The sequence below is a fragment of the Ciona robusta genome, chromosome 7, assembly GCF_009617815.1.
Source record: "Ciona robusta chromosome 7, ASM961781v2".
Lineage (NCBI taxonomy): Eukaryota > Metazoa > Chordata > Ascidiacea > Phlebobranchia > Cionidae > Ciona > Ciona robusta.
In genome coordinates this window covers 7552836-7576918 of record NC_143241.1, presented here as the reverse complement: position 1 = coordinate 7576918, position 24083 = coordinate 7552836, and the positions used below count along the sequence as shown (strand labels likewise).

The following is a 24083-nucleotide window of genomic DNA, read 5'->3' as shown; positions in this document are numbered from 1 at the left end:
AATCACGTAGATACAACTTCCCTGAACGGCAACACCGCAGTTTTCACCTGAGGTCAGAGGTCATGCGTAAAACGAATTTACACTGGTTGATATTTTATGGATTATGTTGCATTTCCACCTCTAAAAAAACGCAATAAATACTATAATGTGTTGGCTATGAGACTACAGTATTAACCTGCCGTCGACCGACTTAAAAATTTCGCAAATATGTTTACATTATTTTTTTAACACATGTTTCTGTAGTTTAAAAGATTGCTTATATTCTAAAAAGCATTATTAACTACAGGTGCTGGCATACAATGCGCTAGTTTTGGCGCTTTTTTTGGTTCAACAATCGATATGTCGTTACTTCGTTGTGTTTTATCATCATCACGTCCCCTATCCATGAGGTTGGTTGGCTTAAAACCCATACCACGAAGTGATGGGGTAAAGATGATCGTGAGATGGGGATCAGGAGGACCCAGGATGTTGAGATACAGGATGATTCTTGGATCGCAACACGAGTACTTCAAGAAACTAGTGGTAAATATGGAAGGGTGGTGTAGTTAGTTTATTAACCAATTTACTTTTCTAAAACTGGTTTTGCGTATAGATAATGGATCATTACAATAATATTAAATAGCCGGACCTGCAAAGTTAAACATGAATTAAAAATGCTCTACTAGACTCTACATAAGCATCCAAATGGAATAAAATGTTGTGATTATTCTGATATATAACCTTACATTTCTAATCATTTAGTTTCAATACTTCCTGATCGGAGCGATTCCAGCAGCTGCAATAATTCTCTACAGCAACTTATTTGTGGGTGATGCTGTTCTATGTGACCATGACCCTGAGTTATATGAGCCAGAGGAATATGAATACTATAAAGTAGGAATAGCAATAATTTATTCTTGCCCCGGGGCAACTCATGAATTATAACAAGACTTACACGAGCATGGACTAAATATAGACCTACCCATGTTCCTATTATAGTAATATAATTTAATTATCTGGTTAAATTATTTCTGTTATGTCCTGTTGGCTGCCTTTTACTCTATTTTTAAAGCTGTTAAAACTTTTTTTCATTGGTGTATACTTTATATTCAAAGTCCTACAATGGCACAGGTTATAGACTATTGGTTTGTTTCGGACTTTCAAAAGTATCACATTTCTGTGTAATAGTCTTTTCTTATGTGTTACATATTACTTCCAGCACCCAATATCAAGATTCCTGGCCAAGTACGTGATGGAAAATCCCAAGCTTAGTTATTACAAAGAGATCTACATCATTGAACGTAACCAAAGAATAGAAAGACAGCGGTATTTACTGTTTCCACCTTGGATTTAAATACCTTTTTTTGGCAACCCAAATGTCAAACATATGTAATAGAACCAATTTAAGCTATTAGCCTATTTACTGTAATAGTCAAAATGCCGATAACCTATTATCGTAAATGCAGACATAAACAATGAAGTTGTTAAAACTGATAATCCAATATTTACAATAGTCAAAATGCATTGTAAACCAGTGTAATATGCCTCAATTTCTGGCCGCAACCTAGAAGATAAAATGAATAAATGTGGCTAATTTATCCTCGCGTGGCAGGAAATCGACAGTTTTATAACACGGGCGTTCTATTTCAAACAAATTTATAACAAGTAACACCCACTAACCTGTTCATAGGAGACTTATCAACCAAGTGGAAACCCTGCAAGCACTTGAAGGCATGGGAGCTTTCCCTCTCCACAAGGATCCATCTTTACCCAGGTTTATGGTTGATGATTTGGACGACTTCGCTGAAGCTCACAACTTCAAAGATAATCCCGATAAAAAGTTTTAAGTTTCATCTGACATTTGAATAAATTATGTTTTCTTGATTTGGAGTGGTTCGATGGAAAGGAATACAAAATGTAAGGCAGACATAAATTAGGTTCACCTGATGTAGTGTCTGCAATCAGTGCTGGAGTGGAAACCACAAAAGCAACACAACTCTTCAGTGGGCACAAGCCCACAAGGTGTATAAAAAAACACCTGTGTTATTGCCCTATGTGAGGATAAGTAAGTTGCAACATTTGTGACCTCAACAAATGAACTAAACGCACTGTAGCTTTTGGTAAATGGGCCAATCTGACCTAAATCCCAGGTCCTTGAGAGCCTCACCCATACAGAATAGAAGCATAATGGACAAAAAAACAACTGATCCTGCCACAAAGGTATATAATATTAAAATATAGTTTTTATTATAAAACTTAAAGCACAGTGGTGTATAATCTAAAAAGCACTGGCATACTTGCTTAAACTAAAAAGCAACCTACTAATTGAATACTTTAATAATCTTCTTTCTCTTCTATATACAAAACAGTTCTATTTTGTATTCCAAGTTCATGTAGTGATTTTGAATATTGTGTTATGATCTTTTTCGGTATACTGTCCATTCTACATATATCACACACTGACATTTGTAGCACAGGATATTGGATTTGTGCATAAGCCAACACTTCATGGATGTTGTTAGATGGGCGGAAGTACCTTTGGACACGTGTTCCATCGGGAAGTTTTAGAGCAAGAAGTAAACGATCTTCATTTGCGGATGGTTCTTTAGGAGGTTTTGGTTTTGGAGGACGTTTTACAACTTGTTTACTTGAATGAGAGAACACGGATTGCGTTTGAAAAACCTTTTTCCTTTTATTGTCGACACTTGTGTTCACGACTGCAGCACGTTTCGTTGTTGTGAGCGGCGATTTCGGATTCGTCTGTCTCTGCAGTGCGCTGTCGAGCAGAAGTTGCTGTGCTTGCTCTGTTAACCAATCGACATCATTGTTTTGGGGGGAATTCCCCTCACCCCTATCTACAGGGGGGGTTGGGGTAATCCCCGGCAGGATCCGGTATTTTGAAAGTGATGAAGGGGGGCGTGTAATGTCCGGGAATTGAGGGGACGGTGTCAATTTCTCAGCTATAATTTATTGTAATATTAGAAAATGTCTGTTTCTTGCCAGAAATACAAAAAATTTTCGGTAAAGTTTAAATATTTATTATTTATCAATCATATACAAAAATTTATTAATAAAATACACACACATACAACTAACCTAAATCAATGAATAGCAATAATACACCACAACATACACACACAAAACTCACCATTGCTTATTCTTCTTGTTATTATGCTGTTCCTATCATGTGTTTCAGTTGCATTGGGAACATGGTGTTGATTGGTTCGTTGTGTCCTCGATATGCTGTGGTATAATTAAAAAGTATTAAGAAGAAGAATGTAACTTACTTTATCCTCGTGTGGCCGGAAAACGACAGTCGTTATCACACGGGTTTAACACCTCGTGCCAGCTAACGAGTTACCATGTATGTTACTTTGTGGGTGATAATTTTTTTTGGATTTTTTCATTTTTTTATGTATGGCTGATAATTTGGACAACCCATTAATGACCACTGGGTTGGAGCAATTGCCGTTAAGTGTCTTGCCCAAGGACACATACGCCCACAATGGTAGCAGCGACGAGCCTTGAACCCATTACCTAATGGTTACAGGCAGGCGCGCTAACCACTACACCACGGCGCCGGACAATTATTAATTAAACGTCATTAGACAGAGTAAAAATAGTAAGACAACTGAACTGGAAAAACAACACAATTATAAAAATTAAACTGAAAAGTTTTCGGCACTCAAAATGTTACATTAACTTTTAATAGGCTGGAAAATCAGTTTCTAAACGTCAGTTAAACCTAATCAGCAATGTGTAAATCAGGAATCATTTAAACTTACTTAGTGCTTGTACTTGCTTCATTACTTGTTGTTGTTGTTGAAAATCTTGTCGGTCGTGTTTTACCTTTCGCTGACTTGGGCCTAACAGGTTTATGCATCACAGGTTCAAACAAAATCTAACGGGATTAACTTATGGGTTAGCATGAAATTGGTGAACTTATTACTACACGCACTTTGCAATATGGATTAGTAACAATTAAACTAAACCCCAAAAAAACTTAAAAGCACAGAATATTTCAAATTACAAAAGGGCCAAATTATTGTTCGTTATTAGCGGCACCAACAAATTTTTGAAAGTCTTGTCGAAATCTTTCTCTCAGTCGAAATCTTTCCGCTTCAATCTCCGTTCGATTTCGTTCAAACTCTTCTATTTCTTCTTGTGTTAGTTCCGGAGGGCTTTCATTATCGGAAGTCCCATTTTGTGAACATTCACAACTTTCGTCATCTTCCAGCATATCCAACAAACATGAATGGAATGTTGCAAGTGATTCTCCACTCCCATGCTCTGCACATTTCTTCACGACATTCCCGTGCTCTACTCTACAAACTTCTTCACTAACTGCAACACAATCACTTGGTTTATTCTCTTTTTTCTTCTTCTGCCTTTTTCTCTTCATTCTCTTCTTTTCAAGCTTGCTTTCTTTCACCTTCTCTTCCATCTCCAGTTCTTCACACAGAGCTTCCATACGTCCGATACCGATCTTATCTTGCACAGCCATTTCAAAGTTCTGCCAACATGCTTCAATACCAAGGTAAAACAAAGTAAGCCATGTCTGCTCATGTGTTAACTTCTGATGCCACAGTCTATGCAACCTCTGATGTAGATATAAAGCAATACACGTACAAACTTCTTCTTGTGCTATATCCGTGGTCTTAGCGTGCCTTTCTTTCCTTCCACCTTCCATTTCAGCGTTGGCTTGCATCAACATATGCACGATATATGAACGATCACAACACACATGAATATGCTTGCTTTCAGTTGATGAATCATCACTGGTAGTCGTTGCATTGCAGGTTTTTAAACCTTGATAAATAGCAGAGGAGAACCCGGGTTCCTTTCTATAATCCACCTCGCCAGTTAAAATTTGAAACGCTCTGTGAACCTTTGCTTTACATTCAGTGCAGAAACGATGCTTCTTCAAGTATTGGTTCATAGTTTCAATGAATCCCGCACAATCTATCATCGTAATTTCTTCCCGGCATTCTTGGCACATCTGGTCCCAAACATCAATTACTGAACAATTGCACCACTTTGGTAGGTTAGGTTTGTTTTCAATCGAAAAATCAGTCGACTTCTGCAGCTTTAATGAATGGAATAAACATCTTTTATTCTTCTTTCGTAAACTTTCCAAAAATAATTTCAGTTTTGGTCGCACACAGTGGAATAAATGATATAGCTTTTTCGGATTGTTTTTGAACGAGGGCGAAATATCCAACCAACCACTCGATGTCACTCTAATCGACTCGTAAACAGAGTTGTCACTTTTTTGAACCTGTTGAAACAAATTTTCGACCGCTCGTCTGCAACCTACACAAGACACAAGCTGAGGTAGAGACACAAATAAATCTCGTTCGTTGATGCCGCAAGACTCGTTAAGTTGCGTGACATCTAATGAATTATATTTCCTGAGAAACTCATTGTATTCTCGCTTGGACGAATGAACAGCTGACCACTTCTTTGACACTTGGTCCTCAAACTGCACGACCATCATGAGTGTCTCATCCACATACAGGGGGAGTTGCATTGGTGCCAACACATCACATTCATCCTTGTTATAAACCCCAACCAACCTGGCTTTATCAAACCCAAAAGTTTCAACCTGGCTCATGTTGTATCTTAAGCTACAAACATTATATGGTCAACCTAAAACAACAGGTAACAAACATTGTAAGACAAACATATATGAACTTTAATTATAATGATTTCCATCATATCAGTATAATCATGATTCCATACTATAATCAAATACACAGTCAAGATTGAGAAAAACTGAGTATTTACAACATTTCATAAGTAAGGCAACTAATCGGAACACGCGTCGACGCGTGGGACACGGCGGATATCCGGCGCATATTGTATCGCACATTTATTAAAAGAAATTTAAAAGTAATATTTTAACTAAGTAATCTAAATATAACGGCACATATGTCCGCGGTTACGTCTGTGCACCTATTTATATCATCGTAGATTCGTAGACATAAAACCGCTGCATCAGCGCGTGGTGAAACAGCTGTTATGTAAAATGTAACTAATGCAATTATTATTATTTAAACTTTACAAGAACAAAAACATTTTAAGTACCAACGGTATTGGTGAAATTTCTTAATATGTCACGTACTAAATATACATCAACTTACGTGTATTCATGTTATCGTGTAATAATATGCAGAGCACAAGTTATTTAAATGTTTATTTATCGGACAAACTGCTGTTTAGTGTTAAAAGGAAACGGCTAATTCGCCAAACGATTTACAGTTTTGGTTAAAAAAAAATTATTAAACGTTTTGTGTCAATGTAAACGTGCTAACAGTTTTAAGCGTGTAACTTATTTAGTATTAAAAAACAACAAAGAACCACAGTATGCTGCATTTCATTTAAATAGGAATATTTCCGTAACATTTTGAAATAGTCATTTCGACAACAAATTTGTTCTAAAGTATGTATATAAGAAAAGTTTAAAATTACAAACTTATTTACAACAACAACTTTGCAAACTTTATAAAATTTGACATGTAATACATCTTACCTTACATATATTACTTTTTACAATTTTAAATCAAAGTTGGTATTTATTTTCTGCAGTAATTCGAGTTCGGCTATAAAAATTGGGACCATACGGCAGGGGATTTCCCTTAGAAAAAAATAAATTTTAAACAACAACAACGCATGTGTAGTTAAGTTAAATTTTCCTCGATGTCTTAAATAGTTTTAGGTAGAAACATGGCTGTTGCAAAGTATTGCAGGTGTATGCTGAGAATATCAACTGAATTTATATCCAAACCTTCGTTTACGAGGTAAAAATGTTCGTTACGTAAATTGTTCACGACCTAACGTATATCGTATATGTGAGCGCAAAGTATATATGCCCCTCCTTATGTAAATAATATTAAAACACGATATGTCGCACCTCGTAATCTTGTTCAGCATATGCGACATATTTTCCCATAGTAAAAAAATCCTTACAAAGCACACTCATAATTATAAAGGTGATAACTCTTACATTGTCAACATAAAATTAACATTTTTCTATGAAAGCAGATCCCTATTAACTGAAAGGAATCTTATCCCCTTGATAACACAACCACCCAAACAAATACATACTTCTAATCGTCAATATGGACTTGAGGAGTTTTTTGACGATCCAAAGAATTTTGGGATCCGAGAAATCAAATCTGGATCAAGTTGGTCCCGAGATCTTCTTAGATTAAAAAGCACTGAAGATTTGCATAAACTTTGGTAAGAGTTATATACAGATGGGGGAGTTTGAAGCAAAAACGAGTTTACGTAATATAACAATAGGACTGATTTTTTAAGACCAGAGATTTAATAGGCATGCAATAAATTTAATTTAAATGGCATAAGGTAATGTATATAGAAAACCAATTAGGTTTATTACAATGTGAAACAAGTACCAATGCCTAATAAAAGGAGTAGCTTCATTAATACATACTTTCCTTTAATAGAAAAGCTTAACAGTTGTTGGTAAAAGGAATTCAATTATAAAAAAAACTGTCAAAATCAAATATTTTTTTCATCCATTCAGGTTTGTCCTGTTAAAAGAAAGAAACATGCTGCAAACATTGGAACTTTATTGTAAAAACGAAGATGAACCAATGCCAGGACCTGATAGACTTGAAAAAGTAGATATGCTTTACTGTATTCTGATATTTAATATTATTAATGATATAAATATAGGATCCCATTCCATCTGCTCTAATTAAAAGTGTTGTTGCTTAATAGTGCAATTGCTTTTCATTTAAAACTTGCGGTATAATGCATTAGTGTGATATGATTGTGAGATACAAATGACAATCACTATTGTTTTATCAAATATTACCAAACTACTAATGTGCCCTGTTGCTAGTGCTGGCCCAGAATACTGTAGTACCTGCTCTAAATAAACGGTGTTTTAAAATGCCATCTGTTTAACGAAAGGCAATACAATTACGAGTGTAATGCAGAGTCAAAAATGCATCACATGCTATTATTTAAAACACCACCCAACAAAACGCATGGAGATATACCATGTTACAGTTGTAACACAATTATAACCTCAACCATTACCATCCAGGTTGCAGAATCGATGAGTAATTTACGAGATGTTTTCGATGAAAGGGAGTCGGCAAAGAACATGCTGCTTACTGGGTCAACTAACAAAACACCAGGTTGGAAAGATAACATGTTTCAATGAGCTTGTAGTACAACTAATGTGTTGAAAGTATAGAAGAATTCTATGCTATTCAATATGGATCATATGAAGAGATGGCCAATAAAGTGTTGTAACTCTACAAAACTGCCATGATTTAGGGGAGTGAATAAGTAATTCTATAACCCCCTCTTGCAGGTGAGTGGAGAAAATCTGGGCTTGGAATAACATATTGGTACGAACACAAGGAGCATCTTTTACCTCCCCATCTTGGTAAGAAGAAGGGGGATCAACATGCGGAGATCGCAATGTTTGATAGAAGATTGGAAGAATGGCATTTGTAAGTGTGGTCTATACTATATGGGATTTAAAGCAAGGTCCAGTTGGCCCATTATCCCAACACTGTAGAACCAGACTGTATTTTGTATGGGGTAAATCCTATGGAAAGTCACATTAGCCAACTGAAAACATTGCTTGTTCCTAGTCGTTTTTACTACAATAGCAACAATGTTTTAATGTTGTGGCAACGGCCCATTACATTACCTCAAAACCAAAGAACTGTATAGATTGGTTTAAGCCTTAATTATATGCAACAAAATATATATGTTGTTTCAGACGTATGGAGGAAAAGAGGGCGAAAAGGCACGGAAGCTATTATTACAGGATCGGACTAAAATGGGGACGGATCCGTGCGAATAATCCAAACTTACCTAAGAAGCCGCCAAAGTGGTGGATGAAGAAGTTTAAGACAACGTGGAAGTATGGAATTCACCCCGAGAAACCAGTGTTGTTGCCACACCATGATGATAGGTTTTACTGGGGGAAACGACCAAACAAACGATATTAATCTTGCATTGTATTTCAACAATGGGCATTATGATTAAATAAACAATGTTGGGAAGAAAGAGTCACAGTGGTGTTTATGTTTAGTTAAGAGGGACCAGATCAAGTAGTTGGGTAACTAAGCGTAGATTGAACTTTGGGGTGTGTGGGTTATTTCCACCAGGCTGTTTCATGAGAAATATAGATTATGAGGTGAGGTGATGAATACACGATACAAAATCATATGATGAAAATGAAACTTACAAATTAAAATTTGACTAAATAAAAAAATCCTTTAAATTGCTTTTAAAGGTACGGCATTATGTGTTGACTTTGTTAAGTGATAACATCACAAATCATGAATATGATACCATTACAAATCATGATATGTGATGCTTTTATCACATAAGTTTATCATGAATAAAACAACCTATCAAAAACCTGACCCAACCTGGTCATTCAACCCACAAATGTAAGTTTTAAGCAAAACAGACAAAAATTTTGAGTTAAATTTTCAGAATGTCAATATTTTTGACCAAAATACTTGAATCATCCGAATCACTCGGTGAAGCGCGATTGGAAGAGTTTTTCTTCCGTTCGTCGCTTCGCTTCTTCCTTTCTTTCCGTGCTTGTTCCTTCCTGTGTTTGTTGCTTACCTGGGGAGGGATAGTGTTTGGGGTTAGTTTGGATGGATGTTACTTGATTATCCTTACATAGCAGCGACGGTGAACGCAGGTGTTGTGTTTCATACACCTTGCACGGGCTTACGAGTTACCACATATGTAACTTTGTTTGTGATTGTTTTTCTGTATGGCTGATAATTTGTAACAACCCATTAGTGATCACCGAGTTGGAACAATTGCCCTAAAGTATCTTGCCTAAGGACAGTAGGACACATTTGCATATGCCCACAATAGTGGTAACTACAAATTCACATTGTATCTAGTCTAGAGGGATATAATTATATTTCTCTTTAAAACAGAAACGTATTATACAACAGGTGGTGTCCCAAAACCTAAGTGTGTACAAGATACAGAACCACAGCCAGAGTAAACTTAAAGCATTGATTGTCATATTTAGTAGGAAGGCACAAGAATTGATTCTATTACCTATTTAACCCCAACCTCATTAAATATTTAGATCAGTAATTCATTTAACTTTTACGTGAAATTATTTCAGTCAGAGAAAACTTGTAACGAGAGAACATAAATAAAATTAATGAGCCAGGACCAGAGATCACAAAATGCAGGAATACAATGAATTCTGAATTACTTTGTTTAAACATTATGTAATTAATAATAGGTACTTATTTTAACACAGGTGTTCTGTTTCATACACCTCAAGTCAGCTTATGAGTTACCAAGTGTGTTACTTTGTGAGTGATTACTTTTAGGAGGAATTTTTTATTTTTTCCAAGTGGCTGATAATTTTGACAGACCATTAGTGACCACTGGGTTAGAGCAATTATTATTAAGTGACTTGCCTACAATGGTAGCAGCATCAAGCTTTAAACCCTGTACCCTCTAGCCTCTAATTAAATGGCAAGATTTTCATTCACTGTGCTAATAACTAATAATATATGTAAGAATTACCTTCTTTTGTGGATGGCTAATATTTGTCTTGTTGGTGGTAGCTTGTACGTTGGTCCCTGCGTTCCCAAATATTCGGGTTCCGGTCCCATTATGGTCCCAAATGTGATCATTCCACTGCGCTTGGTAACTTTCATCATCATCAACGGGACTAACGTTGGAATCCCATTGTGATATATTCGGATCCTGTAACAATGGCTGATTGTTATCACATAAACACTAACATGATATCATAATCTATATTGTAACGTTACACTGACAAAATAAAACAAGTCAAAACTGATAAGTGGGGTGAAGCTGCATTTGTGCATTAACTTAAAAACAAACCAAACTCAAGCACTTAGGGGTTGGAAATGCTGGAAGCTCTGTCAGTAGGTGGGGTGAGAAGCTGTATTAGTGGTATTTTATTGCAATACAAAATACATGTTAACACATTGCATTGCATACACTACATTACAAACTTGTGTGGTTGGTGTTCTTCTCTTGCTTGCAGTTGCCTTTTTCTTACTTTCTCTCCTTCCTGATGTTGATTTGTTTTCATGTTTGCTCTGAATATGATGTATATTGATGTAGTTAGTATTGTTATTCTTGTTCATTTCTATGTGCATTGCCACCATGGTTGCCACTCCCATGCCCACAGCTGGGTTGCTGAAACTATTGCAGTGTGTGGATAAGCAGACATGGCTTTTGGTTGGTTTGGTCATTTATATCCTTGTGGGTGGAAACTTGAGTGACTTATTCATGGTTGCCACTTCTATGCCCACAGTTGATTGCTGGAGTTATTGTAGTGTTTGGATAAGCAGACATGACTTACAAATTTTGCAAAACATTTAACATCACCAAGCACTTAGTAGTTGGTACCACACAGTACATTGCACCATTACCTCACAACACAGCTAATATGAACATTATTACCACCAACATAATACACCATTATGACTCACAGTTAGCTTTATATTAGTGGGACCATCAGTATCATCTGTTAGTTTACGAACACTTGAATAATGATCTCCATTATGGTAAGCAATATGTAGTTGACGTCTGCTTCGTTCGTTACCGTTTATCTGTGTATACAGTTGTCAGTTGTTATTATGAATTAGTTTAAATCAAGCTCATAAACTTAAATGATTACAGTTTCCATTCTGGCTAATGGGCCAACTCTTTCCTAAATCCCAGGTCCCAAGAAATACCTCGCTGTAGAACCTAACCCATATAGAATAGAACCAATATTTACCATATTTCGCCAGCAATTACCATCTTTATTTATTTCTTATGATGAAACATAGTGACATCACAATACATACTATGACACCATAATACCCACCGTCCACATTGGAGCATTCAATTGATGAATGACGACATTCACCCCATTATTTCGAGCGAATGCCACGATTGCATCGTTACCAGCGTATGTGCCGTCTTTGCGAAGTTTATAAACTGAAAGTAGGGTTTATTTTGTTATTATGATACAGTTTATGGTATTATGATACAGTTATTGTTGCAGCTATTCTGTTCTGAGGACTTCATTTTGCTCCAGTACTTACTAGATGTAGGATTACTTTGTTTGCCATAATAGACAATATAATAAAACTCCATAAAGTCTGCTGATTGTAACAATAGAAACAACCACATGGACTCATCATTGGTTGTAACTTGTAATGTTTACTGATTAGTGCAGTGCACAAAATGAAAGGGTTGGCCTGCCCTGTCCCACCCAGATTTGGCCCCTATGGTTACATTACAATATAAAATATAGTTGGAACAGAAACCCCATTCAACCACCAGGGCCACCATATTATTGTTATACACCCACAATGTCACACATAATATAAACTCACCATGGTCATTGAAGGAACAATCATCTTCAACAAAAGGCTCAAAGTCGGCTCGATGTTCCACCATGTACCTCACTGTCTCCTCCCGGTGGTGAAGGTGACGACGGGAATTTCCCTCCAGCTGGTCGGCTAAAGCTCTGAACAAACAGTTTCTACAAAAACATTAAAAGTTCATTTAATGGTGAAGGCACAATCTGTATGGATGTACTAGCCACAGAAAGTGGACCAAAAGCGCAATGTTGTATTATTTTGGAACAGAAATCTTAAAAGTCTTTGGCGTGTCCACTGTCTAGTACCTCTCAAATAAGGTTAACAGAAAATGGAGTGAAATTTGGCCATTGGCAATAAGGATTAAGATCACATTTTAACTAAGATTCAAGGGTTGGGGATCAAAAACATGTGGTTACAACATAATGAGTGCCAAACATTAGAGTATCTTTTAAATACATTCTTACCCATCTCCAGGAATATCTTTTAATGTTAGACCGAGTGTGGCAAGTTGGTTGGAAAACCCGGCGTAATTTTCATCATCAACAAAGTAAGACAGCTGTGGTGGAAAATATTCAATAAAATGTTTCAAACTAAAGCCAGAAATAATGTACAGATGGTTCATGCAGTTTTAAACATGGGTGGGCACATTAGGATTTTTCATTAAGGTATATCAATGGATCCTGGGTTTGAGCCAGTTGTCCCATTACCGGGTCCCTCTAAAATGTCAGTGTGCGCAGTGTGCGCAGTGTGCCGCAGTGTGTCGCAGTGTGCGCAGTGTGCGCAGTGTGCGCAGTGTTTCTGAAGTGTAACCTAATGGTTAACAGAAAACTAGTTTGGGCTCACCGTAGTATGTTGATAACTGTACAGTCGTGATACACTGCGCACACTGCGGCACACTGCGCACACTGCGCACACTGCGCACACTGCGGACACTGCGGCACACTGCGGCACACTGCGCACACTGCGCACACTGCGACACACTGCGCACACTGCGGCACACTGCGCACACTGCGCACACTGCGACACACTGCGGCACACTGCGCACACTGCGGCACACTGCGCACACTGCGACACACTGCGCACACTGCGCACACTGACAATTTAGAGGTACCGCCCATTACCCAATACATTACATACAACAATAAACGTATAATTGCTGCGCACGCTGCGCACACAATCGTGTTTTACTATTTTGTCGTGAAATTTTGTCTGACTTTGTTTATAAGATGAACAGCTTTTTAAAATCCTTGTTTATTATTAAAAACTAACATTAAAGACTCTTAATGATAACACAACATAAGTAACAACAGCGTTCTACCAAAATATACTGAAGTGATTTCATTATACTATGAAAATGTTATACAATACTTAAATAAATACTTGCATGAACATAAGGTATAACAACACCTTTCTATAGCATCACCTTACCTATATATACATCCGCCTCAACAACATTACATTATATAAAGCTGCTCAATTTATCGGTGCGAATGAAGAATCCTTATTTGCTAACCACTAACCCCCTAACCCCCTACCACTAACACTTTTCACCAGCCTATACTGTTATGTACCGGAGGATTCTTCACTATAGCGCCCTATCTATCGTTTACATACTTTATAATCCATAAACACCCACAGCGGTGGCGAATATTCCACAGTCGAAGGAATCAACTTCCACAAGGAATGCTTCATATGCGCCGCACCAAACTGCCAGGGGAATCTAGATGCGGGTTTTATAGTGGATGGGGGGAAGGCTTATTGCGTCACTTGTCATAATAAATACTTCTCTCAGCCTTGTCTCAAATGCAACAAACCTATATTCGAGGTAAAGCGATTTAAACCCTTAGTTTTGGCTCCATATATATTGACATATGACTTTAATACAAAAACTGTATTTATTTTTCGCTTTTCTCCTGCTCTTATGTCATGTATTTGCCAACGTCATAAAATTAGACTCTGACGTCACAGAAACGTCATACTTTTCTAAAATTGTACTCTTTAAAAAAAAAGCTGTTTATTTAACATTCTCAGTTTTTTCAGTCATTTAACATTCTCAACAACATTAACATATTTACTACGTCACGATGACGTCACAGGAGGCTTTCAGAGCGTTAAACTGCCAGTGGCATCTCAGCTGTTTCATCTGCACTGAGTGTAATCAACCGATGTATGACGGTGTGTTTCATATGGAGGGTGGGAGGGTGTATTGTGGTGAAGGTGGGTTAAGTTGTGGGTTATATATATAGTAGTATATACATAGTAGATATATAGTATATACATAGTGGGGTGGGGGAAAACGAGACACTTTTAGTTCATATATCCAAATATTCTGATCGTGTTATAAACAATTAACAACGGTCTGTGGGAGCCGTGCGGATACGGTTTTATAATTCTTTTTGTTTACTACCAAATTGGACGGGAAAATAGAATAAAAAGGTGTCCTATATCCGAAATGGGCGGAGGCCCTACCATGTTTAAGATATTTCAGGACAACTTCTATGTAATGAACTATAGTGGGAACAAAATAGAGGCATGTTATAAGCTGCCGTTCTATTCCGTTCTTTTCTATACTATAGGAGTAATGTCATACGGTTTGCGTATAATTTGGGATTTTCCATGGTTAATTTACTGCTAAAATCTTACATTTTTTTCGGTATTAAACAAACAGCGCGCGGGCAGTTGATTATCTATTGCCCTAATAAATATTGTTTCCAGATCATGAACGTTTGTTTGGAGTCACGTGTTACGCGTGCCGTAAGCTGATTGGCCCAGGGGATTCAGAGATGAATGCTATTGGTCAAAAGTGGCACGATCGCTGCTTCAACTGCTCGGTAACAATTAATACAATAATGACATAAAAATTACGATAGTATTTAAACTATTGCGTAATAATTGTTTTGTGTTTGTTCAGAAATGCAGGAAAAATTTGAATGCAAAAAGATTCGTACGGCGTGGGGGATTTCCATTTTGCCCCACTTGCAAATAAAACCAAACGTCTCATCTTATTTGTCTTTTATTTCGTAACAATGGATTTTAAATGATTCGTTTAAAACTTTTCGGATTCGTAACAAAGCCTTACCTGACGTCATAATGCACAGTGGAAGTTAATTGCACGCTTCTCTACAAAGCTTTTGATATAAATTTCATAATGGGCACTTTGTTACGTTTACAAAATTATTTGGGGGTTTCCCGAGCGGGGAAATCCCAAGGACTTCGGAAATATCAGAGTTTGTAAAATCGAGTGAAACGTCACAATCGTTAGGTGGTTTACGGCTTTCACGTGACTGCTCCTCGTCACCACCTAACGATAATCTGCATTTGGCGAAACCGAAGCTATATGACGACGACGTCGGTGATGACGTACGTGGTGACGTAGGTGATGATGTAGCATCTTCGCGAGATGCCCGCCGCGAAATCGTCAGCTGTTAACATAAAACAAAATAAAAATTCCTTTTAAATAATACGCTTGAATTGGCCCCATACCCTAAACACATAACAACACGAAGGCCAAATACTAGCAGTGGGGCTTGAACCCCGTATCCTAGAAAGATAACTAGAAACCCACTCCCCCACACCTTTACACTAAATCAACTACAAAAAAACTCTTTAAAAAAAGTTTCCACAAATTCAAAATGGAAGTTCAGGTAGACTATATACACCATGCAGCCTAAATAACCAGAAACCCACTTCACCTATGCCTTTATATAGTAGGGTGGGGGGAGATGGGACACCCTTTCATTCTATTTTCACATCCCATTTGGTAATATTAAAAAATCACGACCCCCATAGACCGTTGTTGATTATTTAAAACACGATCAGGATACTTTGATAGTATGTGTTAAAGGTGTCCCATCTTCCCCACCCTACACACACCATGTAGCCTCGATAACTAGAAACCAACTCCACTTAAATATTTGTACTTCAAACTTCACCTCCCCGTCAAGCCTCCACCTCCGTTGAACAACCTTCAAATGGTTCATCAACTCATCATTCTCGTCTTGCAACTTCTTCGATGTTTGTTTAAACTGATCCAACAAAACCTCCATGTGGTGGCGCTGTTCGTCGTTGGATTTGTTGCACAGCGCCATCCCGCGGTAGGCGATGTCGAAGTCTTGCCGCATTTGATACTGCGGGAAATATTATTGTTATATTACCAATAAGTATATAATGCACTTACACAAATCAATCATATTTATAGGTTAGCGTGCCAATATTTGCTCTTTTATTTCCCGGCAGCTTTAAATGAATGAATATAACTTATTTATTCTTGCATGGTGGGATAACGACAGTCGTTATAACACGGGTGTTCTGTTTAATACACCCATAGTGTCCGCTTAGAAATTACCATATATGTAACTTTGTGGGTGATAATGACAATAGACAAGCTATAAGGAACCACATTTATTGCAAAGATGGTGGCAATTAAGAACTTTAGTATTTTGCAAGAACATTGGTATCTTGTTAAGCCAAAACCGGGATATTCGTCGACACTTTATGACGTCACAACAAACCATTGTTTACCTCCTTCGATTCAGCGGCATGTAACCTCGATTCAACTTGATGATTGACAGATACAAGGCGGTGGTTCTCGGCTTCTAAAGTCGCGATCTCTTCGCGCAGTGTTTGCTCCAACTAGGGACCAAATCGGATTACTAAGTATATGATTAATACTTTGTACTTTGTATAGCTGCTTTTAATTAAATGCAATCTAATAGTATTTAAAACATATGTTCATTTGGGTACTTGATGCTAATAATCTGAGTAAACATTAATGTTTTGCTCCAGTTAAACCTTATAATAGCTTCGCCTGCAATGTTATAACTATGGGCATCATTGACTTGACATGTAGGTATATGTAACACCCAGGGTGCTACTATCTAGACCCCACTGAGGAAGTTTATAAACACTCAATAATAGAGATTCTATTCTATAAGGGCGAGGTCTTCAGTGAGGCACACCTAAGACCTGGGATGTAGGTATATTACCCAAACACCCAGGGTGCTACCATCTAGACCCCACTGAGACAGTTTATAGACACTCAATAATAGAAATTTTTTTCTGTAAGGGTGAGGTCTTCAGTGAGGCACACGTGAGACCTGGGATGAAGGTATATTACCCCAACACCCAGGGTGCTACCATCTAGACCCCACCGAGGCAGTTTATAGACACTCAATAACAGAGATTATATTATATAAGGGTAAGGTATTTAATGAGGGCACACCTGAGACCTAGGATGTAGGTATATTAGCCCAACACCCAGGGTGCTACCATCTAGACCCCACTGGAAAAATATAAAATCTCATAACTCACCACTTTCAGTCGTTCTACCTCGCATCGTAGTTTCTTCGACTCGTCCTCGTTTTGTTGCTCGATCTGGTCGTGAGCTTTACTAAGTCGGGTTTGCAGTTCGTTCAGTTCGGTCTGTGAAGTAACATGAATTTGGTTTAGTAACAGCAACCAAAAATAGAGACATACGTATTCTTAGAGAGGTATAAAATAGAACATTCGTTTTATAACAACTGTTGTAGCTCCCCCCATGAAAGGATAAAAAAGTTAAATTTTAGAATTCAGCGAAAACCGCGACTTGCAAAAATACAGAGCTTATAATCAATTTTTTTAAAAAATTAAATGCAACGTTCACCTTATACTGCTCCTTCACGTCTTCCATTTTCCTCCTCGTTTCCTCCTCCATCCTCTCAATCCTCTCCTCCTGATCTTGGAGCTGGATGTTCAAATTATCAACGACGGATCGACTCCGGGAGGAATCAGTTGATCCTTGCTCTTGGATGGAACGGTAGTGTCTGGAAGATGAAGAGATCATTTATTGAAGAGTTATTAAAAAGGTTGATGGCATCGACCTACTTGTATATAAACAATCGATAGCCGACAATTCAAATCTAATTAAAACGTAAGTTGTAAAGCAAAAAACGCAAACCCTTTTCTATTCTATTTTACCTATAGGTGAGATCCCACAGCACGGCACGTTAAAGGACCAGGGTGCTACAACCCAATAGTGACCACTCAGCCCAAGAAGTATATACGCCCTCGCCCCTCGGTTACGTTATAACAGTTTAACACCGAGTCAAACGCCTTTATTCTTCTCATTATCGTATCCAGCAAGCAACACACCATACCTGATGCCTCCTTTATACAAGCAGCAAATCGCTCGATGAACCAAATGCTCGGATAGTTCCGTCTCCAAAGCTTCGCCCAAAACCTCAACGCTGAAGGAGTCATCTACAAAGATAACGACGTCATTAATTACTACGTGACATTACGTAATCAATACGACGTCATTTATTAGACGTAATTCTTTATTTATCGATTCGACAAGGTTTGAAAATGACGTCACGCTCAAAGAGACGTATACACGTAAATATTATGATGAGGAAGTGACGTAACAATAACCTTTGTTGACTCCGAGATTTTCCAGAATTTCTTCCGATTCCTCGATTCCGTCATCGAACCAAATCTTCTTTAGCTTGTCAATCTCAACGTACCTGTCAATCAACGGGTTTATTATATGTGTAAGTCATGAATTTAGATGGAATGTGTATTCTATAAGGTGAGGTCTTCAGTAAGGCACACCTAAGATCTGGGATGTAGGTCTATTACCCCAACACCCAGGGTGCTACTATCTATACCCCACTGAGGCAGTTTATAGACACTCAATAATGGAGATTATATTCTATAAGGGTGAGGCACTGATGCTGAGACCTGGGATGTAGGTATATTACCCCAACATCCAGAGTGCTACCATCTAGACCCTATTGAAGCAGTTTATAGACACTCAATAATAGAGATTATATTCTATAAGGGTGAGGCACTGATGCTGAGACCTGGGATGTAGGTATATTACCCCAACACCCAGGATGCTACCATCTAGACCCTATTGAAGCAGTTTATAAAGACTGAATAATAGAGAGTCTATACCAATTTTTAAGGGGCGGATTTGAAAACACCTGAATACATTGTTGTCATTCCTAACGTTAATAGAACATTATGACGTCATTACCTTCCATTTCCACCCGTGAGAAAATAAAGCGGAGAGTCTTCTAAACGTCGCCTGCTGATTGGATGATAATGCGGAAGTGAAACTATCTTATTATTACGTCGTTTACTGTGACGTGTCCCGTTTTGACTTCCACGTTGTCGACGCCGATACGGCGGGATACCAACGTAGTTCTGCTCCATTGTTGAGTCTTGTGACGTCATAGAACCTGTTAACAATCGAATTCAGATTTGATGGTCCAGGTTTTCATTTTTCATCGTCCAATTTGGAAGTAAACAAAGAATATATATAATTATACAAACGTATGCTCACAAAAAAAGAAATGTTTATATAATTATACAAACGTATGCTCACAAAAAAATAAAGAGTCAAAGTCTTGTTAATTGTTACAAACAAGATTGGGAAACATGGGTTACTATTTGCCAACAGTGTCCATCTTACCCCACAATACTGTATATTAAATTCATCGAATTCGAGACGCAAAGCATTAAATATAACGTCACACATGCGATTGTTTATTTATATGACGTCACAATACTGACCATTGCTGGAATCCGGTGACCCCTCGGGTGATTGTGACGACATAAATCCACTTGTATTGTTATTGTTAAACGAGGTAGGCGTGACGTGGCTGTTGTTCTGTGACGTAACAAGAGGGGTGCTTCTATAATCCGGGGTTGACAAATCAACCGGTTGACGCGATTTGTTCGAATAACTTCGTCGTCGCTGTGGCGTCGATTCGATTATACTATTGTCTTCGCTCTGTGACGTCATAAAGACAGCCATTTGCCTTGCGAAGTCACTGAAGCTAATGAGACCATCGTTATCGTCATCTAGAACGTCGAATAGTTGTTGTACGTCACCGCACGAACTTGTCAGGTTCAAAGCGTGGTAAAGTTTCTGGAGTTCCCCTACGTTGATATTCAGTTCTAAACTCCCAATCACTTCAAGCCATATTGCACCTAACGCGTCCTCGGCATCTAATTGGCTGTCGCAAGTGGGTGTGTTAGGGGAGGGGCCAATGTCAGGTGTAATCCTATAAAACATAATATATATTAGTGTTAGAAAGAACGTGTTCGTGGCAAACTGGATAAACGTCTCGCCTCCTATAACTAATAAGTTGCATACGTGGTAGCTTGTAAACGGGCACGAGGTGTATGAAACAGAGCACTCGTACTATAACGACTGTCATTGGGCCACCACACAAGGATAAATAGGTTACATTCGTGGTAACTCGTAAGCATGAATGAGGTGTATGAAACAAACACCCGTACAATAAAGACTGCCGTTGCTCCGCCATGCGAGGATAAATAGGTTACATTCGTGGATTCGTGGTAACTCGTATAAGCGGACACGAGGTGTATGGAACCCGTGTTTTGAAGACTGTCGTTGCCCGCCACGCGATGATAAATAAGTTACATTCATAAAATGTGTGAAATAAAACTAACCAATCACTGCCGTCTCCATCAGCGTAATATTCCACACAGCTGGTCACGTGGGTAACTGAATTCTGATTGAATGACGAATCCATTCTAAAAAAAATCGAATTATTTTAAGAGATTTTACAAAAGAATACATATTTTAACAGACGAAACGTAGGCACATTAATCTTACGTTTTTTTACTAGAAGAGCAAATTCACGAAAACCTTTCTAGCTAATAAGAAGCTTACATTTTAAACTATATAGTTCTCCTCTACAACAACATAAACTATGCTTGGCTTATTACACATCATATAATAGTCTGTAAAGAGATCTGCTTATCTCATCTTACATTAAGTTTACACAACACACTCTGTATACTGTTATTAAAGCCTTTAGTAGCCAACTATTAAATGCAAATCACTATATAGCTTTATAACGTATTTTGAAATAATATTTAGTTCGTATGTTTAACCATACCCTGTCATAAACTTGCCGTTTTACCGGTAATTAACGCCTTTTGATGATATTTTAACTTGCTATTTACTGCAATTCAATTTCTATATTACGTTAAATGCTTGGTAGCAAAGTCTGCAGAATATTATGTCCTTTAAAAATATATAAACTGTTGCGACTAGGCCCATTGGAAATCTACAACAGCTCTTCTGGTAATTGATTTTTTGTACCAACGGTTCGGCGTCTTATATTCAGGTCGATTTTATAAGGGACATGAAAGGCACGAATAAGACGACCTTCATATATAGGTTGGTTGGGCAAAATAAACAGAAAATCAGTTTTCGTGTTTTCTCTTGGCAGTGATAGTTTTATATATCTAGTACATGAAATAAAATATAATGAAAAACATTTTAATTTAAAACTATAGCGTAGAAAGTGCTTATATAAATATATAACCGTATTCTCACGATTTTAAAAGCAACCGTTAAAAAAAACTGATTAGGAATCATGGGATATTATTGCTAACAGTATATCCATCTTAATGCACTATAGTACAGTACTATAGTACTGTGGGGGAGGATGGGACACCTTTATCACATAAAATACAAATATCTTGATTGCGTTTCGTTTTAAACAATTAACAACAGTCTATGGCAGTCGTGAGGATACGGTTTTATAATTCTTTAAAATTTCTTTGTTTACTACCGAATGGGACGAGAAAACTGATTGAAAAGGTCTCCCATCTTCCCCAACTCCACTACATATATATATTTAAGTTTCAGATAATAATACATCAATAAACCGAATCTCAACTTACGCGTTATCTCCAAGTAATTCAAGATCCGGTCGAGACCTTCGTCCGTATTTCCGTTTTTCAGATTTTCTGGAATTTTCTGATTCTTTCAAATCGATCACAATCCAACTTTTCTCCTCGACTACGTCACCGAAACCAACATCCGAGTCCGAATCTTCGGATCCGATTTTTTCCGAAATATTTTTTAGATTATTGTCGTTTAAATCTTCGTTGTCAAGGTAACCGTCGTCGGAGAACTCGAGCGAGTCGCTTTTTGCGTGTTTGACATCATTTCCGCTCAAAGAACCTTCCAGAAGCAGCAGGAGACCCTCTTTGAATTTCTCATACCCGATTAATGAGGTCGAATCGAACAGGAATCGTGCCAGGACGCTGGATTCGTTCTGCATGAGCAAGTACATCACGTGACCGGATTAACACGTGACTTAAGTTTAATCGCCATTCCAATAACAGCTGCTTATGACGTACTAATGACATTTATGCGAACAAACAACCCTATATGACGTAACAAGAGCCATAAACAGTCCCACTGGTGGTATTGCAAAACAGTAATTAACTGAAAGCAAACATAAATTATTTAAGGAAACAGCGAAGTTAATTGGCCTGGCTCAACACTGTAGGAATATATACCGTCTAGTTACACGTCAAATTTCATTAAAAATAATTAGTTACGTAATTACGCTTGACCCTGATGACCTTTATAGATTAGGGGGGTAATAAAGGTCGGCGGAAGGGTTCGTCACATTGCGTGCACAACTTCATTGTATGCAAGTACTTTGCGTGTTTCTACTAAACGTATAAGCTTGTATAACAAGGGCCATATGATAAAGCTTGTAATGGGCGATTCCGTTAAAACGCCATATAATAATAACCACTGCCTTAATAAATAGCCGGTTAGAAATCCGGTGCATTTAGTTATGCAGTACAATTATGCGGTAGGTTCACACACTGGTGGCAAGTAAAGTTATATGCGGTATATAAAGGCGTATTTGTTACGTCTTATACTTTAGTTCAAAATATTAGTTTTATTCTTTCAATTTTATGCTGTTACCATTGTAGTTTATTTGCTCCCAACAATTAGTTGGACCAACCCAGTGGCCGATAATGGAGAAGTCGCAACTTGTTAATTAATTATTAAATTATCGCGGAAAATCAAAAAGTACCAACTCTTCTTTCATATTTTTTATAAGTGCGGTCTTATACGGCTAAGCACATCGTTCTGGGCTATGGATTTAAGCCAGAAATTGGCCAATATACCCCCAGTACACTTTTACAACACAATACAAATAAAAAAAAACTCCGGCAAATTAAAGATCTGGTGCTACAAAAACGTAACAGACAAAAATCAAGTCCAACCAATCATAATAAAATAAGATACATATTTCGCCTAAATGTCACTGTCAGTCTTGTATTTAAATAGAACTCAAATCAATTGTATATATTAAAGTCACAGTTGCCCATTACACCAACTTACCTCAAGTGATAACTGAGAACAAAGTTCTTCAAATTCCGTTGAATTAATCAACCCGTTGCCCGATGTGTCACAGGAATCGAACACCGACCGCAGCAAGGCGTCATACTCCGCACTATTCTCCATTTAAATGATTTTACACCAGCATGACTTTGTTAAAACAGGCTATACACAACTTAAAGTGAACTGTGAAAGGAAATTAGGTTTTAAAATTAAAAAATATATAACTTTCTTGTTAGTTGTTGTTATGGGCGTGGATTATATAGTAAGGTGGGGGAAGACGGGAAACCTTTAGCACATATTACCCGGATATCCTGATCATATTTTAAACAATTAACAACGGTCTGGGAGTCGTGAGGATAAAGTTTTATAATTCTTTGAATGTTCTTTGTTTACTACTAAATGGGACGAGAAAATGAAATAAAAGAGTGTCCCATTTTCCCCAACTCCACTATATACCAAATCAAACTTGAAACTTGTAAACGCAGTCTTAATGATAAACTAAGTCTAAATGCTAATAAGGTGGCTTAACCGTTACAAATGAT

At 37.6% G+C, this 24083-nt stretch overlaps 7 protein-coding genes across 9 annotated transcripts; 3 read left to right on the top strand and 4 right to left on the bottom strand.

Annotated features, from left to right (window-relative positions):
• Positions 1 to 254: 254 nt before the first annotated feature.
• LOC149734376 (NADH dehydrogenase [ubiquinone] 1 beta subcomplex subunit 5, mitochondrial-like) lies at positions 255 to 1863 on the top strand. Its single transcript, XM_089881735.1, has 4 exons — positions 255 to 522; positions 742 to 873; positions 1199 to 1305; positions 1670 to 1863. Exons 1-4 carry the CDS (start codon positions 340 to 342, stop codon positions 1824 to 1826), a joined length of 579 nt encoding a protein of 192 aa, XP_089737861.1. The 5' UTR covers positions 255 to 339; the 3' UTR covers positions 1827 to 1863.
• Positions 1864 to 2202: 339 nt separating this feature from the next.
• Positions 2203 to 3926, bottom strand: LOC149734375 (uncharacterized). The gene is made up of 3 exons (XM_089881731.1): positions 3765 to 3926; positions 3128 to 3222; positions 2203 to 2939 (listed from the first exon to the last, which is right to left on the bottom strand). The coding sequence occupies exons 1-3, from the start codon at positions 3860 to 3862 to the stop codon at positions 2314 to 2316; spliced, it is 819 nt and encodes a 272-aa protein (XP_089737857.1). The 5' UTR covers positions 3863 to 3926; the 3' UTR covers positions 2203 to 2313.
• On the bottom strand, positions 3880 to 5657 carry LOC149734374 (gametogenetin-binding protein 2-like). The gene has a single exon (XM_089881726.1). It carries the CDS (start codon positions 5591 to 5593, stop codon positions 4022 to 4024), a length of 1572 nt encoding a protein of 523 aa, XP_089737852.1. The 5' UTR covers positions 5594 to 5657; the 3' UTR covers positions 3880 to 4021.
• A 954-nt stretch (positions 5658 to 6611) lies between these two features.
• LOC149734373 (large ribosomal subunit protein uL29m-like) lies at positions 6612 to 9038 on the top strand. Of its 2 annotated transcripts, none has more exons than XM_089881728.1 (6): positions 6612 to 6779; positions 7021 to 7221; positions 7529 to 7625; positions 8057 to 8150; positions 8330 to 8471; positions 8747 to 9038. In XM_089881728.1, exons 1-6 carry the CDS (start codon positions 6706 to 6708, stop codon positions 8976 to 8978), a joined length of 840 nt encoding a protein of 279 aa, XP_089737854.1. In that variant the 5' UTR covers positions 6612 to 6705; the 3' UTR covers positions 8979 to 9038. The 2 variants fall into 2 exon arrangements, with proteins under 2 accessions (XP_089737854.1, XP_089737855.1); XM_089881729.1 differs by having other exon boundaries at positions 6615 to 6779; positions 7024 to 7221.
• On the bottom strand, positions 8973 to 13820 carry LOC149734372 (OTU domain-containing protein 3-like). 2 transcript variants are annotated; one of them, XM_089881733.1, is made up of 8 exons: positions 13797 to 13820; positions 12833 to 12924; positions 12381 to 12529; positions 11867 to 11979; positions 11487 to 11606; positions 10995 to 11090; positions 10546 to 10728; positions 8973 to 9609 (listed from the first exon to the last, which is right to left on the bottom strand). In XM_089881733.1, the coding sequence occupies exons 3-8, from the start codon at positions 12442 to 12444 to the stop codon at positions 9460 to 9462; spliced, it is 726 nt and encodes a 241-aa protein (XP_089737859.1). In that variant the 5' UTR covers positions 12445 to 12529; positions 12833 to 12924; positions 13797 to 13820; the 3' UTR covers positions 8973 to 9459. The 2 variants fall into 2 exon arrangements, with proteins under 2 accessions (XP_089737859.1, XP_089737860.1); XM_089881734.1 differs by having other exon boundaries at positions 11004 to 11090; positions 13797 to 13818.
• Positions 13821 to 13989: 169 nt separating this feature from the next.
• Positions 13990 to 15373, top strand: LOC149734371 (PDZ and LIM domain protein 7-like; the record flags this gene model as incomplete). Its single annotated transcript, XM_089881736.1, has 4 exons — positions 13990 to 14193; positions 14465 to 14585; positions 15084 to 15199; positions 15280 to 15373. Coding segments are annotated over 4 exons (516 nt in total), but the record flags the coding sequence as incomplete, so codon positions are not given.
• On the bottom strand, positions 15366 to 23745 carry LOC149734370 (uncharacterized). The gene is made up of 12 exons (XM_089881724.1): positions 23542 to 23745; positions 22074 to 22450; positions 20829 to 20912; positions 19923 to 20416; positions 19384 to 19588; positions 18777 to 18868; positions 18503 to 18605; positions 18010 to 18169; positions 17679 to 17789; positions 16890 to 17000; positions 16301 to 16495; positions 15366 to 15790 (listed from the first exon to the last, which is right to left on the bottom strand). The coding sequence occupies exons 1-12, from the start codon at positions 23662 to 23664 to the stop codon at positions 15512 to 15514; spliced, it is 2334 nt and encodes a 777-aa protein (XP_089737850.1). The 5' UTR covers positions 23665 to 23745; the 3' UTR covers positions 15366 to 15511.
• Positions 23746 to 24083: the final 338 nt, after the last annotated feature.

Excerpts from the sequence above, each read along its gene's own strand:
- LOC149734373 (XM_089881728.1), top strand. The coding sequence starts at position 6,706 with ATGGCTGTTGCAAAGTATTGCAGGTGTATGCTGAGAATATCAACTGAA. Across the intron at positions 6,780-7,020 it reads TCCAAACCTTCGTTTACGAG|CAGATCCCTATTAACTGAAA; the intron begins GTAAAAATGTTC and ends TTTCTATGAAAG. Across the intron at positions 7,626-8,056 it reads GACCTGATAGACTTGAAAAA|GTTGCAGAATCGATGAGTAA; the intron begins GTAGATATGCTT and ends ATTACCATCCAG.
- LOC149734376 (XM_089881735.1), top strand. The coding sequence starts at position 340 with ATGTCGTTACTTCGTTGTGTTTTATCATCATCACGTCCCCTATCCATG. Across the intron at positions 874-1,198 it reads AGGAATATGAATACTATAAA|CACCCAATATCAAGATTCCT; the intron begins GTAGGAATAGCA and ends TATTACTTCCAG. Across the intron at positions 1,306-1,669 it reads CAAAGAATAGAAAGACAGCG|GAGACTTATCAACCAAGTGG; the intron begins GTATTTACTGTT and ends ACCTGTTCATAG.
- LOC149734372 (XM_089881733.1), bottom strand. The coding sequence starts at position 12,444 with ATGGTGGAACATCGAGCCGACTTTGAGCCTTTTGTTGAAGATGATTGT. Across the intron at positions 11,091-11,486 it reads CCACTAATATAAAGCTAACT|AGCAAACATGAAAACAAATC; the intron begins GTGAGTCATAAT and ends CATCATATTCAG. Across the intron at positions 10,729-10,994 it reads CAACCACACAAGTTTGTAAT|GATCCGAATATATCACAATG; the intron begins GTAGTGTATGCA and ends CCATTGTTACAG.
- LOC149734375 (XM_089881731.1), bottom strand. The coding sequence starts at position 3,862 with ATGCATAAACCTGTTAGGCCCAAGTCAGCGAAAGGTAAAACACGACCG. Across the intron at positions 3,223-3,764 it reads GAAGCAAGTACAAGCACTAA|CATATCGAGGACACAACGAA; the intron begins GTAAGTTTAAAT and ends ATTATACCACAG. Across the intron at positions 2,940-3,127 it reads AACAAGAAGAATAAGCAATG|CTGAGAAATTGACACCGTCC; the intron begins GTGAGTTTTGTG and ends AATAAATTATAG.
- LOC149734370 (XM_089881724.1), bottom strand. The coding sequence starts at position 23,664 with ATGGAGAATAGTGCGGAGTATGACGCCTTGCTGCGGTCGGTGTTCGAT. Across the intron at positions 19,589-19,922 it reads GTCACCGGATTCCAGCAATG|GTTCTATGACGTCACAAGAC; the intron begins GTCAGTATTGTG and ends GATTGTTAACAG. Across the intron at positions 17,790-18,009 it reads ACGTGAAGGAGCAGTATAAG|ACCGAACTGAACGAACTGCA; the intron begins GTGAACGTTGCA and ends GTTACTTCACAG.
- LOC149734374 (XM_089881726.1), bottom strand. The coding sequence starts at position 5,593 with ATGAGCCAGGTTGAAACTTTTGGGTTTGATAAAGCCAGGTTGGTTGGG.